This window comes from Astatotilapia calliptera, chromosome 17 (assembly GCF_900246225.1).
Source record: "Astatotilapia calliptera chromosome 17, fAstCal1.2, whole genome shotgun sequence".
NCBI classification, from domain to species: domain Eukaryota; kingdom Metazoa; phylum Chordata; class Actinopteri; order Cichliformes; family Cichlidae; genus Astatotilapia; species Astatotilapia calliptera.
This window is the reverse complement of record NC_039318.1, coordinates 14,246,492-14,263,840: the sequence shown is the minus strand read 5'-3', so window position 1 is coordinate 14,263,840 and position 17,349 is coordinate 14,246,492. Positions and strand designations below refer to the sequence as shown.

General features: G+C 40.1%; 1 protein-coding gene across 4 annotated transcripts in view; it reads right to left on the bottom strand.

Annotated features, from left to right (window-relative positions):
* ptprz1b (protein tyrosine phosphatase receptor type Z1b) overlaps window positions 1-17,349 on the bottom strand; it is a 68,238-nt gene that overhangs the window by 37,457 nt on the left and 13,432 nt on the right. For all 4 annotated transcript variants that reach the window (XM_026146602.1, XM_026146603.1, XM_026146604.1 and 1 more), the window contains exon 2: window positions 4,528-4,596. In XM_026146602.1, the coding sequence (XP_026002387.1) occupies window positions 4,528-4,596 (69 nt within the window). The remainder of the gene's footprint in view (window positions 1-4,527; window positions 4,597-17,349) is intronic.

Below are 17,349 nucleotides of genomic sequence, written 5' to 3'. Positions count from 1 at the left end.
AATTCTTGTGTGCGAGCTTCACAAGCAACAGAGTTGTGCAAAATACAATAATGTAAACAAGCAAAATACAAGAATGGCTACATCTGAAACTAATAAATATATGTACAATATATAATAGTATATGCATTTCTGGATGTGTATACTAAATATTTTTCTACGTGTGTGTGTGTGTGTGTGTGTGTGTGTGTGTGTGTGTGTGTGTGTGTGTGTGTGTGTGTGTGTGTGTGTGTGTACACATACAGTGGGGCAAAAAAGTATTTAGTCAGCCACCGATTGTGCAAGTTCCCCCACTTAAAATGATGACAGAGGTCAGTAATTTGCACCAGAGGTACACTTCAACTGTGAGAGACAGAATGTGAAAAAAAATCCTTGACTTCACATGGTAGGATTTGTAAAGAATTTATTCGTAAATCAGGGTGGAAAATAAGTATTTGGTCACCTCAAACAAGGAAAATCTCTGGCTCTCACAGACCTGTAACGTCTTCTGTAAGAAGCTTTTCTGTCCCCCACTCGTTACCTGTATGAATGGCACCTGTTTGAACTCATCATCTGTATAAAAGACACCTGTCCACAGCCTCAAACAGTCAGACTCCAAACTCCGCCATGGCCAAGACCAAAGAGCTTTCGAAGGACACCAGGAAAGGTATTGTAGACCTGCACCAGACTGGGAAGAGTGAATCTACAATAGGCAAGCAGCTTGGTGTGAAGAAATCAACTGTGGGAGCAATCATCAGAAAATGGAAGACATACAAGACCACTGATAATCTCCCTCGATCTGGGGCTCCACGCAAGATCTCATCCCGTGGGGTCAAAATGATCATGAGAACGGTGAGCAAAGATCCCAGAACCACACGGGGGGACCTGGTGAATGACCTGCAGAGAGCTGGGACCAAAGTAACAAAGGTCACCATCAGTAACACACTACAACGGCAGGGAATCAAATCCCGCAGTGCCAGACGTGTTCCGCTGCTGAAGCCAGTGCATGTCCAGGCCCGTCTGAAGTTTGCCAGAGAGCACATGGATGATACAGCAGAGGATTGGGAGAATGTCATGTGGTCAGATGAAACCAAAGTAGAACTTTTTGGTATAAACTCAACTCGTCGTGTTTGGAGGAAGAAGAATACTGAGTTGCATCCCAAGAACACCATACCTACTGTGAAGCATGGGGGTGGAAACATCATGCTATGGGGCTGTTTTTCTGCCAAGGGGACAGGACGACTGATCCGTGTTAAGGACAGAATGAATGGGGCCATGTATCGTGAGATTTTGAGCCAAAACCTCCTTCCATCAGTGAGAACTTTGAAGATGAAACGAGGCTGGGTCTTCCAACATGACAATGATCCAAAACACACCGCCCGGGCAACAAAGGAGTGGCTCCGTAAGAAGCATTTGAAAGTCCTGGAGTGGCCTAGCCAGTCTCCAGACCTCAACCCCATAGAAAATCTGTGGCGGGAGTTGAAAGTCCGTGTTGCTCGGCAACAGCCCCAAAACATCACTGCTCTCGAGAAGATCTGCATGGAGGAATGGGCCAAAATACCAGCTACTGTGTGTGCAAACCTGGTAAAGACCTATAGTAAACGTTTGACCTCTGTTATTGCCAACAAAGGTTATGTTACAAAGTATTGAGTTGTATTTTTGTTATTGACCAAATACTTGTTTTCCACCCTGATTTACGAATAAATTCTTTACAAATCCTACCATGTGGATTCATGGATTTTTTTTTCACATTCTGTCTCTCACAGTTGACGTGTACCTCTGGTGCAAATTACTGACCTCTGTCATCATTTTAAGTGTGGGAACTTGCACAATCGGTGGCTGACTAAATACTTTTTTGCCCCACTGTATTTTACAAATTAAATAGAGTAAACAATAAATAAAATATATAAAAATATACAGAGTTGAGACATGTGCAAAACAGTGGCATTACTGTACAGTATGGAGTGCATAATGTTAAAGTTCCAGTAGTGAAGCTGAGGTGTCTATGACGTGTTCATCAGTCTGATGGCCTGGTGGAAGAAGCTGTCTCTCAGTCTGCTGGTTCGGGACCGGATGCTGCAGAACCTCCTTCCTGATGGAAGTAGTCTGAACAGTTTATGGCTGGGGTGACTGGAGTCCTATCCAGGTGTCTTAGTGACAGTAACAAGAGGCCCAATAATATGCCTGTCCAGCCATAAACTAAACAGATAACAACATGACAAGGGATCTATACTGACTTCATATTATAGCTCACTATCTGATATACAGTATCTCTCACTATTTACTTTCTCAAGCTTTTCCCAGCTTTTGCCAACGATGATGACGATGATTTGAAAAACTATCCCTTGTACAGACTACAAAACACAGACCAACCACTCTTGCTTTGGACTAAAACGTATAAACTATCACTTCTTTAAAAAGGCAGGCCGCCACAAATTCCTAAGCAGGAATTGTGTTTCAGTTCTTTACTTTTAAACATTATTAGGACTCAAACCATAGTACGTCTGAGGTAAGCATCTCAAAAAGGGTATTGTGATCTGGATGTAACCTAATTTGAAACCTTCTCCAACTCTCTAACACGCCCCCCCCCCCCCCCCCCCCCACACACACACACACACACACACTTTCTTTTATTTCCTTTTGAGCCCGCACCCCCCACCCCCACTTCTGACCTAACTAAAACACAGTGCACAGTGCTTCACAATGAAGTGTATTTCTTTCACATGTTAATGCTTTTACTCATGGCTCAGTGCACAGCACAAGGCAAGAAACAGAGCTGGTCAGGAAAACAAGACTGCGCGCACACACACAGATAGAATGAATCTAAATGAACTGCCACTGACTTACCTTTATTTGTGATAATGACATTTGGATGAATGAAAGAATGAAAGAAAGAACCATGTCTATTGTAGACATTTGTCATTGTTTCTAACCATTTACACAAAAAACCCTTTTCCACATTGACAAAGAGGGCGTATGTGTGTGTCTGTCGAGGAATTGATTGTACAGATTTGACAAGGGGGAGGAAGAAAAAAACAGAGATGAAAATACATATGAATATGTTGACATTCATGCTGTTTGACAAATAGAACTACAGCGAGTCTCGGAAACAAAAAATAACACAGCTGTATGCGAATTTTGTGTGTGTGCGCATGTATGTAACTCCTCCTTCAAAAATGCACGAGAAGTGATTTATCGGTTCATTAATTAATTAAATTCTTCTGTGACGGCCGATTCGATCCCGTTTTATCCTTTTTGCTTCATTGTTTTTAACATGTTTCATATTTCACCCAGTTAGCAAGGACGTGGATGAATTGTACTTTGGAACAAACAGCCGCGACATTTCATTTTCACAGGCTAACGATATCTGTTTCGGGAATACGGTGACAATTCATCCACCGGTAAAGCAGATTGCGAATGATTACTTTCACATGCTAAATTGTGTGAGAGCTGGAGACACTGTCATGGTAATTTGCAGAAATTCAGGTAAAGGAATGAAGACCAAGAGGAACATTAATCTTTTGCTTTGCGGTGACGTTAACTGCGAATCTCTGCAATGGTAAGCTTCCCTTTTAAGGAGCTGAAACACAGGGATTCAAAGAACAGAAACCCAAACAGTGGATTTGGTGTGCAGGAGAACAGCATTGCCATCTGTCTTCTACAGAAAAAATGTTTCTGTCTGCTCAGTATGCCCATCAATAAACATTTCTAACAAATACTCATAGCTGCACATTATATTCTGTGTACTCATCAGGAGTCGGATCAATAAACCAGACAGAATATGTTGCTGATTTGCCAGTTATTGATTTATACAGTCTATGATCCCTGTAAGCCTAAAACTAACCATTTCTCTTGTATGAGCTTCAAATGACGTGCTTATTATCACCAACATGCTACTTAGAAGTGCAGGTTAATAAGTCTAATAGCTCTGCATTTAACCCCCTGATGGCCTGCTAAGCCTGTTCGCTCCTCCCGGTTCCCCTTGAACAGCTAATCTCTCCCTCTGGGACCATCGCTGTCTGTCTGCGTCCACTCTTCGTTTCTGTTAGACCCACGGCTTAGCTCGGGAGGAGCTTCGTGCTGAGTTAGCCTTTATCATCCAACCATATGGTCTGAGGTAGATCAAGGCTCTCTCGTGGGAGATAGTAACACATAATTCCTTTGCTTGATGTGATGTTCAGACGGTCCAGACTGACATTGACCAGTCTGGTGTAGCTGTCTGTTTCAGGAAGCGTCTGAGTGATTTTGAAATCCTCTGGGATTTCTGGCTGAAACCTTCTGTCACTGTTTGCAAGTTTGCAGTGCGCTCTCCTTCTTTTCCTGCTTGTCTTTCACTTCTCCTTTATCGTTCTTCATATTAGCGATGTAAAATATATTTCAAAGATATTACAACACTGCCTTAAAAATAGACCAGAGATTTGATTTGCCATTTATTGCGCCGTGTAACTGACAGCAGATCAGATTTCTGATGATTCTCATCTGAAATTTCCTCTTAATGCCAAAAAAGGTCAGAAAAGGAAATAAGAAAAGCCACAAAAAGCTCACACAGACCTGAGTATGACCAGTCAACATCTTCGGTGAGCCTCCTCAAGCCTTGGGCCAATGGTTCAGCTTCCACAACTATCAGGGACAGAGAGAGATTATTAAGTATGACGTGATCAATGACTTTTTCTTGGGTTCACTTCAGTTCATTCACCAAGCTGCCTATTAGAAAAAAACTAGTTTCATTTAAGCACACGGCAAAGGTAAGATTCTCTAAGTAACACTGAAACAGCCACAACTTTGAATTATTCCATTTTTCCAACTGGTGTTATATACTGATTTATTCAGTGGCCCTATACATTTATAGGACCACTGAAAAAAATTGGGGTGTGTTTTGGATTTTATTTTCCCAGAATTCTGACACTGACAGAAATGTTTTCTCTTCCGCAGAGCTATGTCAATATATGAAATGACTATTTTTCACTTTTGAAGGGCAAAATAAAATCTTGGTCAAGGTGTTTGAAATGCCACTCACACCAGAAACTACCTTTTAAGGCCCACACGTGACAGATTTCATCATTACAAATTTGCAATGTATTGAACGTAATGTGATATATAGTTCTGGGGCGATCGTGGCTCAAGAGTTGGGAGTTTGCCTTGTAATCGGAAGGTTGCCGGTTCGAGCCCCGGCTTGGACAGTCTCGGTTGTTGTGTCCTTGGGCAAGACACTTCACCCGTTGCCTACTGGTGGTGGTCAGAGGGCCCGGTGGCGCCAGTGTCCGGCAGCCTCGCCTCTGTCAGTGCGCCCCAGGGTGGCTGTGGCTATAATGTAGCTGCCATCACCAGTGTGTGAATGGGTGGATGACTGGTTGTGTAAAGGACTTTGGGGTCCTTAGGGACTAGAAAAGCGCTATACAGATCATTTACCATTTTTTCCAAAGTGACAACATCCCACCTCACACTGTACTTCCCATGAAATACAATAGTTTCAAAGTTACAATTCATAACCAGGAATATAAATAGACATGTTTTTAATTTATGTTTGCAATGAATGCAGGTTAGGTGGTTTACAATAAACATATTCTATATCCTGGGTAGTCCAGTCCAGAGCCTTTTGATGTCTTAATTAAACAAACCAACAAATGAATTCTATACTGAATCAAAACATCTCTATTTTTCATCAAAATGACCTGTGTGTAGCCTTGAGTAACAATCTGTCTTTGCTGGATGGGTTTAATTAATGAAATAATTCCTTCTTCCCATTTTCTGCCACTTGAGCTCATCATGCTCCTCTGACTGTTAAACTATTCTCTGACACAGGGATCAGCAACCTGACAACAATAATTTATGATAATTTGGATGTTTATTATGATTATGATACGATTGCACAATAACACCATGCTTTGGTAGTATTTATGAAATTATTAAACTAAAATAATAAAATTCAATCACTTCTTTTATAATTTTTGTTAAAATCTAAACAGAATAATCATGGCACAGTGAGAAATATATATTCGCATGTACAGGCCGACTTTAGTTACCTGTGTTTTTGCAAATGAATCCGTGTATATTTGCCTGCTTTGATGATGAATGAAACATTGTAAGTTGTAATAACTGAAAATTAAACAGTTCAGTTTCCGCACCAGGTAAAATTGAATTGTCGCCGTAAAGAAACAGTCTTGGCAGTAAAAGTAAATCTGTCTTTCTTAACAGCCGTTCTTCATTTGGACTCTGTTGGTTGCCATTTATGTGTATACACCCATGTTAAACACAGCTTTACAAGTCCAACAAAGATAAAAGAAAAGGGTGCAGGTGATAAATTGCAACAATGTACATATTACAACTTTTCTTGGCAAATGTAACGAATGATAGCAAATCTAAATAACATTTTCCATCTTTTTAACTAAGTATGTGATGCAAATGAAATAAAAGAGTATCACTAAACAAGAGATGACTTTGTAGAGCGCAGGAAGTAACTGTAATTCTGTTAGCATACACGCACACACAAACACACATTCATAGAGCTATCTATCACGGCAGTAACTTTCACTCTGGGACAGATGAGGACACGATGATGAATGGTGTCGCAGCTTCAGTGTATCTGTGGAAGTGCTGCTTGCATAGCTAATAATTCCACTAGCTGTACATTTGCTAACAGCTTTGTGCCCTTCCATAACCACCCTCTCTTCTATTATCACAGTGTAACAACATAAAAACGCACAACGCTCTGTTCCTTGTGCTAAATCTTGTTCAGACTCTTGCTTTCTATTTTCACATTCTGCATACCAATCTTTTTCTCTGCTTTAGTTTTCCTTCCTACTTCAAACAGGGTTCGGTAATGAAAGGTATTTAATGAAAGAATCGACTGCATGTGAATTTATTTTCTTAACTTGGTTGGTTGGTTTTTAGGAGAGCTGAGTGAGTACTATCAAGTGTATTTCCTAATCATTTCTATTCATGGCACAAGGGTAATCTCAGCTGGATAATAATGTCAACAACATTATCAAGGAATTCTCAGAATTTTTAACAAACATACATTCAAAATATAACATGATAATTTTAACCGGTGATTTTAACCTGCACATAGATAATCCTTCTGACCCTGCAACAAAAGAATTCTTAAACATTCTTCACTGTTTGGATTTTACCCAGCACGTCACGCAGCCGACTCACAACAGAGGACACACTCTGGACCTGGTCATCACCCATGGGCTGTCCACCAGCGTGTCCTCTGTTGTTGACTTGGCTGTCTCTGACCACTACTGTGTGTTTTTTAACATCACCGGTTTTATTCAGCGGGAGACCTCGGTGCGAACTGTGAGGAGGCGCTATCTAACCTCTGAAGTGGCTGCAAATTTTACCAGGGTTTTAGACGAATGCCCCCCTGTGATTTTACCTGCATCCTGCGATTTGATTTTTAGTTATTTCAACAGCAAACTGAAGAAAAGCCTTGACTCCGTTGCTCCACTCACCACCAAAAAGATTAACGTAAAACATGCATCACCTTGGAGAAACGAAGAAGTCAAAAAACTCAAAAGAAATTGCAGGGCAGCAGAAAGGAGATGGAGGAAAACTAAAAATAATATCAACCATCAAATATTTTGCGAGCAACTTAAAGTGTACAATAATACATTAAGGAAGTCAAGAAATTCATACTTCGCCAAAATAATCAGTATTAACAAAAATAATCCCAAGGTCCTCTTTTCCACCATAGATCACTTATTTAACCCTGATTTTAACAGCTCCCAAAGAACCCCCACAGACTCGCTCTGTGAGCAGTTTGCAGACCACTTCAGGGGAAAGATCAGCGCCATCAGATCTGATATTTTATCTAATCGTGATATGATTTTAAATACATCTGAGGGCTCGATTGTACCTGAGGAGACACTGGACAGCTTTGTCCTGGTTAATGCTGAGAACTTTCAGAAAGTTTTCTCCACAGTGAGACCCACCACATGTCTTTTAGATCCAATTCCTTCTTCACTCTTTAAAACACTTTATGGATTTTTTGAGGCTGAGCTTTTATGCATGATGAATTGCTCTCTTCAGTTGGGTGTCTTCCCTGCTGCCTTTAAAACGGCGGTGGTGAGGCCCCTTCTGAAGAAGAGCAATTTGGATTGTAATGATTTTAATAACTACAGACCTGTATCCAACTTACCATTTTTAAGTAAAGTCTTAGAAAAACTTGTTTTTACTCAGATTACTGATTTTCTCAATGATAGACAGATCCTGGAGATATTCCAGTCTGGATTTAGGGTGAACCACAGCACAGAGACGGCTCTCCTAAAGGTTTTAAATGATCTTAGATGTAACTGGGACTCCCAAAAGCTCTCAGTCCTGGTGCTACTGGATCTAAGCGCAGCCTTTGATACAGTAGACCACGCTATTCTTTTAAACAGACTGAAACACATGGTGGGCCTCTCTGGTGCTGTACACAACTGGTTCACTTCCTATCTCTCTGACAGAACTTTTATGGTGAGTATGGATACATGCTCCTCTAAGATCCATAAAATGACATGTGGTGTGCCTCAAGGGTCGGTTCTAGGCCCTGTACTTTTTAATTTGTATATGCTCCCTCTCGGCGGTGTCATCAGGAGGCATGGAGTGAACTTCCACAGTTACGCTGATGACACGCAGCTGTACATCTCCGTGTCTCCTGATGACACCAGACAAATGGATGCCCTCTTTAACTGTATCTTGGATATAAGATCTTGGATGGCAGAAAACTTTTTACAGCTTAACCAGGACAAAACTGAAGTTTTAATTGTCGGTCCTGAGGCTCAGAGAGAGAAACTCTTGTCTAAATTAGAGGCATTTTCACTATGTCCTTCGCTACAAGTGAAAAACCTGGGTGTTATTTTTGACTCTGAGCTTGGTTTTATCCCACATATTAAACATGTAACCAAAATTGGATTTTATCATCTAAAAAATATAGCCAGAGTCCGCCCTATTCTCTCTCGGGCCAACACGGAGATGCTGATGCATGCTTTTATTACCAGTCGCATTGATTACTGTAATGCCCTGCTCTCTGGTCTTCCTAAGAAGAATATTTCAACTTTACAACTCTTGCAAAACTCGGCAGCTCGTGTGCTGACGAAGACCAGAGGGCGGGCCCACATTACACCGGTTTTAGAATCGCTGCACTGGCTCCCCGTGTGTTTCAGGATCGATTTTAAAGTTCTTTTATTGGTTTTTAAATGTCTTAATGGTCTTGGGCCTTCCTATCTCTCAGATCTGCTTTTACCATACGAACCCTCGCGGACCCTGAGGTCCTCTGGTACTGGCCTTTTGATTGTCCCTAAAGTCAGGACACATACTCACGGAGAGGCAGCTTTTCAGTGGTATGGTCCTCGTCTGTGGAACAGCCTGCCGGAGGAGCTCAGGGCCGCAGAGAACGTACATGTTTTCAAGAACAGGCTCAAGACCCACCTTTTTAATTTAGCTTTTACTTAGCGTTTATTTATTTTATGCTTATTTATTCTATCCTGTTATTCTATTATTAATTTAGGATTTACCTAATATTTGTTTGATTTTATTCTTATTCATTTTTTAATCTTCTTATTCTATTTATATTTATATTGTATCCTGTTCTTATTTATTTTATCATTTTACCCTATATATATTGTATTGCGTCATATCTCCAGTGTTTCCTCGGAGGGCGCTCTCTGCACCGGGGCTGTTATTGACCGTGGCTGCTGGGTCTCTGGGGTCCTCTCAGCCTGGCTGGGGGGCTCCTTTGCCTCCCTCCTGCTGTGTGCCCAGCCTGGAGGCTGCGGTCTGTGACCGGCTCCCGGTGCAGACGGCTCCCTGTTATAGTGTTTCCTCACTTGGCTCATGCGAGCCCAGCCCAATTTTTACTCTTTAAGTGTGCGCGTGTGTGTATGTGTGTGTGGGTGGGGGGATATATGTGTATTGAGAGTGTGGGGAGTGAGTTGGAGGGTGGGGTGGGCTGCTTTTAACTATGTAAAGCACTTTGTGCTACATTTTCTCTGTATGAAAAGTGCTTTATAAATAAAGATTGATTGATTGATTGATTGATTATAAAAAAAAATCTTCGCATTTCTGTTAATCAAAACTGCAAAGATGTCTATCTTTACGTGTGGTCCAACAAGCCTGTTGCTACACTGAACCCCACAAAGAGAGCAGCAGGGGGCTCCATGACAGTCCAGACTGCAACATAGAATCTGAAAGGTTTGTGTCAAAAACAACATGAATAAATAAAAAATAAGAGGACTATAAGAAACCATCTTCTCTTTCTTTGATCTTTTACTGTGTGCAAAAATACAGAAAACCTGTCCTCCAGGAAGATGAAAGCCCTGCGCAGAGTCAGATTTAGGTCACGGACAACAACCATCATATCCACAACGTTAAATCTGTCCGTGCGGCTCAAGAATAATCCCATTGTTTACTGCATAAAGCAGCAGGATAGAAACACTGGGTAAATTACTGCACATGTGACATATGCACTTGTGTTGTTCAAACACCAAATATATTTAATGCAACGCTGCCACAAATCCTTTCTGTATCATCTGTTAAAACTCCTTCCTAATGAATATTCAACAAATGCTGACAGAGAATCAGCCACAGGGGGATGTAATGTATTTTACACTTGTCTGACTCATTGTTGCTTCTTCCGCGTTTTTACCCCATAAGTGAATTAAGGGGAAAAAATAAAAGAATCGTTGCTTTCTTCTCTCTCTTTTTGGAGTTTACAGACAGCTCACTGCTAACTAGCTGGCTGAAGAGTTAAAAACAGAAAACATTTTGAGGGAAAAAGGGTTCTGGAAATATCTGAACAGTGACTTATGCTTCAATCCACAAAAACAAACAAAAAAACATGAATCCGCACTTCCTTTACTGTGCTTCATCGCTTTTACATGAATCCAGTCCCACAGTCACCGATGAATCCACTACATTTGGAAATGTATGTAGTTAATGCGTGTATTACCCTGCATATTGCCTGTACTGCAAGAATGAGAAATGATGTGTATTTAGGTGTATGGTCAAGTGAAGAAAACTACAACCAGATCTGTATCTGTGAATTATTATGGTCCATGTAGTCACAATAACTTTAGATGTGTATTATGTGTCTACAAGGGGCGAAGAAAAGCACTGAGGAGAAATGAATGGAGTCAGCTGGAGCTTTAATAATGACTTCATTAACGTCACACTATGCGCAATCTAATTTGGTAATGCTCTTTGGTAAACTTGGATTTTCAAGGGTTTTTTTTCTAGAATTAAATTTCCATCTGAAAAGGGATTTGAAGTATTTCTTTGGAGAAAAACAGGAGAACCGGAGAACTGCCATGGGCAATGCGTGGAAAACAAATATTCAGAATTGAATGAAAATGCAGAATAAATGCATCTCAGCAGTATTTCCTTCCCATGTGATCACTGAGACGACACTTGATTAGACATCCATGACCCGCTGTGCAGTTATGAATTCATGTCCTTTCTCACAATAAAAACGGTTTTCTGCTTAATCAAAAGACAAAACCTTAGTTTACTATGGGACAGAAAATACAGCAACTTTCAGGAGAAACTTAATAATAACTGTATCAAGTCTTCTCTAACTCAAGTGACAGGAATTCACGAATGAACACAGCAAACTTAGCACGTTTTTCACTTCATAATACAGCCTGTGACTAAGAGTGTAATTCCCAAGTAATTAAAGGAAATTTCTGTATGTATTTTATTTAAAATTACAGTATCTACTAATACTTAAAGGTAGGCATACTGGAATAATGGGTAACAAATCAAGTTTTTTAAAGAAACCAAAAAAATAACTTGATTGTAACAAATTTTGAATAATGCCTAAGTAGTTTAGGTAGATTATGAGTACGTTTAAGTACTGCAAAAGTTCAGGTATTTTCCATAAAGGGATCCACAAATTATATTTGCGTAAGTACTGTGAGTGCTGAGTACTTTCTTGGTAATTTGATGAAAAATCACAATCTTACAATGTAAGTGCACTGTACTTTTCTGGACACTGGCTGTATTGTGGAGCGGCTTAATCTTGGCTAAATTCATATATTTTGCAGGAAAAGAGACACTGATGGAGCTTTAGAGGTTCTGCAAAGACAAAAGGGAGAAGCTGCCCGAAAATAGGTGTGCCAAGCTTGTGGTACCATACTCAAAACGTCTCGAGGCAGTGATTGCTGCCAAGAGTGCTTCAACAAAGTCTAAAGCAAAGACTGTGAATGCTTACGTTACATTTTTGTTTTGTTTTTTGTTTTTTTTATATATAGTTGTAAGAATTTCAAGCAAACTTTTTTTATTTTGACATTATGGGGTATTGTATGTAGAATTTTGAGGTGAAATTTTCATATAAAATTCATTTTGGAATAAGACTGAAAAAAATGACAAAATGTGGAACAAGTGAAGCGCTGTGATTACTTTGTGGATGCACGTTATGCTGGCAGTGCCCTGCATGTGAAATGATGCTGGTAAAGCAGGAAAAGATTTCTCAAAATTAGACAATGAAAAGGTTCTCACAGGTGCTTTTCCAGAGTGCTGCCCTTTAAGAGAATACTGCTCAGCAGGACAAATGTAGATGGAAGGCCAGAAGGAGGAAACCAAGACAAGCATTCTCTTAAAAGAGCTGGCAGAGAAAGAGACAAAACTCTCCATGAACAGGAACCAGCAGCTTCAGGTATACTGCCTGAGCTCATGATGTTCCTTTACAACAGTGGCTTGTTGAATCCTAAGAGATTTTTTCAAAAGTGTTTCTCAGTTTAGTGAAGAATCCTTAAAAATAAACTTTTTTTCTGTTCAGCAACTCCAACTTTTACGTCCTTAAATACTTGAAAAAACTAACTGTCTAAACCTACCTACCTAAAAATGTTCTTAGTTTCCTTAGAAGAGATAATGGTATAATAAATAGTTTTAAAGTGTTTTGCTGATATTTTATTGACTCCTTTTACATATAGAGGATTTTCATACTTACTTACTTCACTGAAGAGGTATGTGCCACCCTGCCTAGACCTCTTGCCCCTCCTTTCCCCCCTCATGTAAAGTTTACAAAACACCATTTACACACAAGTCCCAACTCTCTGCACAACATGCACATATTGTCCAGGGTTACTACTGTCTTCACTGCAAGTTATAAGTACACAAGCAGCACTGCTAACGAAAATACCTTTTGTTATCAGTAATGAATACGTTATGCTGAAATGCACACATGTGGAAACTTTTGGGGGTTTTTCCAGTGCAAAAACTGTAAAGTTGAAGCTTTTAGCAGATAAGATAAGGCATATATTGGGGGGTTTGTGGACATTTTGGATCACACAGATAGGTTTCATAGCTACAGCAGGAGCTAGCCACAAGAGCCACAAAGCCACATTTGGTCTGTGGCTGTCAGTCAGTTTTTAGACACTACTTGAGGGAAGAGATGACGAGACAGTGAAAAGCCAGGAGCAAAAAGACACTGGTGCTCTCTGCTTTAAGAGCATAGCGGAGACTGATGGGCTTTCACTGCTACAGGCTGGCCATGCATAAAGCTCACAGCTGAATCACTGTATTATTCCACCCATCTGCACTTTATCTGCTTTATCAGATTTCCTGATATTAAAATTTTAAGAGACTGCTGCAGAAAGAAGACTTTCTATGAACGGTGTTTTATTTAGACAGGAAAGTCAAAGGACATGCAGCGCTCCAACAATGTTTCACTGTCAAACAATCACACGGCTACTATCTGATACCTGCATCAAGGGCATCCAGAAGTAACTGATGTCCTGTGATAAATGAAAGTAATTAAGATGAATGAAATCCTGACTGAAAGGCGTGGAACAGGCACTTGACACTGACGACACTGACTACACTGACGTGTCAGTCAGTGAGGATAATTTGTTATCAGAGCAACACTCATGCATATAAGCACAAAAGATCCTTCGTTTTCACATGTGTATCAGCTGGTTGGGAAAAACTATTTTCCTTAAAAAAAATAAAAAATAAAATAGCATCACACAACCACGTTTCTTAAATTAAATAGCAGGTATTAGTAGTAGGTGCATTTTTAATTTACAGTGCCACTTTTCTTGTAGACAAAATTTAAAAAACAACTTTTAAATGGAAAAGGGGACAAAGATCACAAAGGCAAAGGTCATGAAACTGTTACCTCCTGCTCCCATCACCCTGACGGGTTAGTGCTACCTCTCGAATTTCATTACATCAACACTGATTCATTCCAGACGTGATTTGGTGATGAAGTGCTGAAATTTACTGTTTCAGTCTACATATTTGACCGTGACCTTTTCTCCTTCTTTAGTTACCAATCCCCCTCTGCCCAGAGCAGGGACGTGAACTTACCAAATTAAATCAAGAATTGATGTTTAGGCAAAGAATTTTAGTGTTGCAGTTTGTGAACCTGCATTAGTTTTGGATCACTGGATTTCTCATTCACTGAATTAAACTGATATGTCACTTGTTTTTTGGTTGTTTTTATTAGATTTATACAGCAATAGCATTGGTTTTCTTCTGGTGAAGGCTGCGGTGGGGGGATGGAGATGCTGCGGGAATGATTCATTGAAACCTTCTCACTGTTATTAGATTAAGGAAAAGCGAAGCTGTCCCAGCTGAACACTAATGAATAGCACCGTGTTGGATTACATGACTCCTGGGGGAGATTTAGCCCGACTCCTGAGATGAGGGAATAGGCTGCTATGTTTACACCAACACACACTGATTTCTAATGGTAGATGTTATTACTGTTGTCCTCTTAAATGAGTCTCAGCACTCCAACAGGAAGCCCACATGTGTTCACCCACAGAGGGAAAGGTGTCTGTGAGGTCCTGTGAATGTATTCATTTATAAGGGGTTTACTTTGAAGCCTGGTAAAAATCATATGTGAATTCAATTGTATGTACGATGTTACAATGTTACAATGTTAATAATACATGTAAATGGATCTAATTTGTACAGAGACCATTTTCAAGCAGAAATCTATGATACTTAGATTGTTAGTTTTTCTGAAATGATTCCAACAAAGGCTTACAGTAAGCAGACAGGGAGCTTTTAGGAAAGGGGACCCTAAAGAGACATCCACTAAAATAGATTTTTTTTCAGACCATTGCTTATCTAACTAGGGTTACAGAGGGCTGAAAGCTCATCCCAGCTGACATTGTGAAAGAGATGGGGTACACCCTGGACAGGTCATCAAACCATAACAGGACTAACACAAGGAGACAGCCTGCTATTGCTCACATCCACCGCTGCAGCCAATTTAGGCTCCACAAATAGGCTGGCATGTACTGGCACAGCGAGAACATGCAAACTTCACACAGAAAGAAAACTCAAAACCTTCAAGCTGCGAGGCATCATATTTGTCTGCTGTAAGATAAATGAAGACTTTTTTAAATAAACATCCAAAGCTTTAGTGAACAACAAAACATGATGAATTCCACTGTGTCACTATTTATCTAACAAAAACTAAATCAAAATGCAGAAATAGACTGTTAAAAAAAATGCAGTAGCTTGTAGAACTGCCTGGAAATAAAAACTCAAAATAATCATTCTCACGTGGCTTTGTCAGGCTCTCTCGCTTCAGTTTAAGCATAGCTTTGTTAAGTCAGGTCAAAGTCTGGACTTTGATTGGGTCATTGCAACATTTTATTCTTTTATTTTTCAGCCATTCTGTTGTAAATTTACTGCTTCAGATTATTGTTCTCGTGCATGACCCCAAGCAAGGTTTAGCTGTTGACAGATAACCTCACATTTAACTCATAGAAAAGTTTATGATTGACTCAATGACTGTGAGATGTCCAGGTCCTGTAGCTGCACGACATGCCCAAATCATCACACATCCACCCCCGTGCTTGACAGTTGTTATGAAGTGTTTCTGCAGATATGCTGTGTTTGGTGTTAGCCATTATGGCCAAACATATTAACTCTGGCCCTTTGTGTCCAAACCTCATTATTCCAAAGGTCTTGTGGTTTCTCTAGATACATCCTTACAAACCATAAGCCGCGCTTTTATGTTTTTGAAGAGAAGAGGCTTTCTCCTGGCAACCCTTCTAAACACGCTTTAATTTTTTCATCTTTTTCTAATTGTTCTGTCAAGAACTTTAACATTTAGGATGTTAACAGAGGCCTGTAGAGTCTGAGATGTAACTGTTGGCTCATTTAATAAACTACATCATACTGAACAACTCTAAGAAGAAGGACACAATAGTAGATTTGCAAAAATTCAGAGCTCGTCTCCACCCTGTGAAAGTTTGTGGGTTGGACATAGAAGTGGTAACAAAATCTAAATATCTAGTTTTACCACTAGATAACAAACTAGACTGGCCCCTGAATACAGACAAACTATACAAAAAGGGGGAGAGTCGCCTCTTTTTGTTAATCTTACATTCATCTTAAATTTGACCTGAGTGTCAAACCAACATCCAAAGCCAAATTGAGGCATTCAACCATAAACTGAACACTGCTAAGTGAAAGGACGCAGTGACAAAAACTGCCCTGACGGATCTCTGATGAACACACTACATCCGCGTCACATAAAACGTGACACCTGTTGACCTCAGCGTCAGAAACACAAGCCCAAACACACACACAAACGCACACAGGCACATACCACCAGGGGCCATCTTATAACTTATATAGCACTCAGCTGTGTTAGCCATCAGCTGGTTAAATTAGTATGCATGTCATCTCTCACCGTCTCACTATGTCTGTTTCCTTATCGTACTCTATCAGCCTCGGTCTGATTTCCTGTGTGTCATACTGGAAACTATGCACAGGTCCATTAGCAGAATGGTTAAACAGAACAAAGATTTAAACAAGAGACAGCTTAAATGTTGGTTGTACCACAAGCACCCTGTTATTTACAAGTCTAATTAAATATCCATTAAATGGTTCAATGAACATCATTTATTAAACTGTCCATCTAATAAAATCCCAGTAATTTAATTACTTATAGATAAAATGCAGATTTTGCCCAGTTTTGCCTAGTTCTGGGACCTTTTCTGGTCTTTCTGTGTGTTGCTGTGTTTAAGATGTCTCACATATATCTATGTCCACCTGAAAGAATGAAACCTCAGAATAAAGTCCACCAGTGCAGGTTATGAGTTTAAGAGATTAGGCTCCATATAAAATGGAGGATATTGTTTCTGTGTGCTAAACAAACCAAACATTGTTCCGCAGAGAGTCAACGACATTAAAAGCGCAATATAAAACCTTATCACAAAAGCCTATCATTGCACTCTGTGTGTGTGTGTAACAGAGCATGTGGACTGTCTTGCACTCCAGCTGTTCTGAAAGAGGCAAAGAAATAAGCTTTGTGAGAAAGTGTGTGTATGCGTGTGCATGTGACTGGTTTAGAGGTGACCATGAAAATATGGGGCCCTGTCTTGAACAGCTGGGAAAGGGAGGGTTAAAAGACACATATGCAGACAC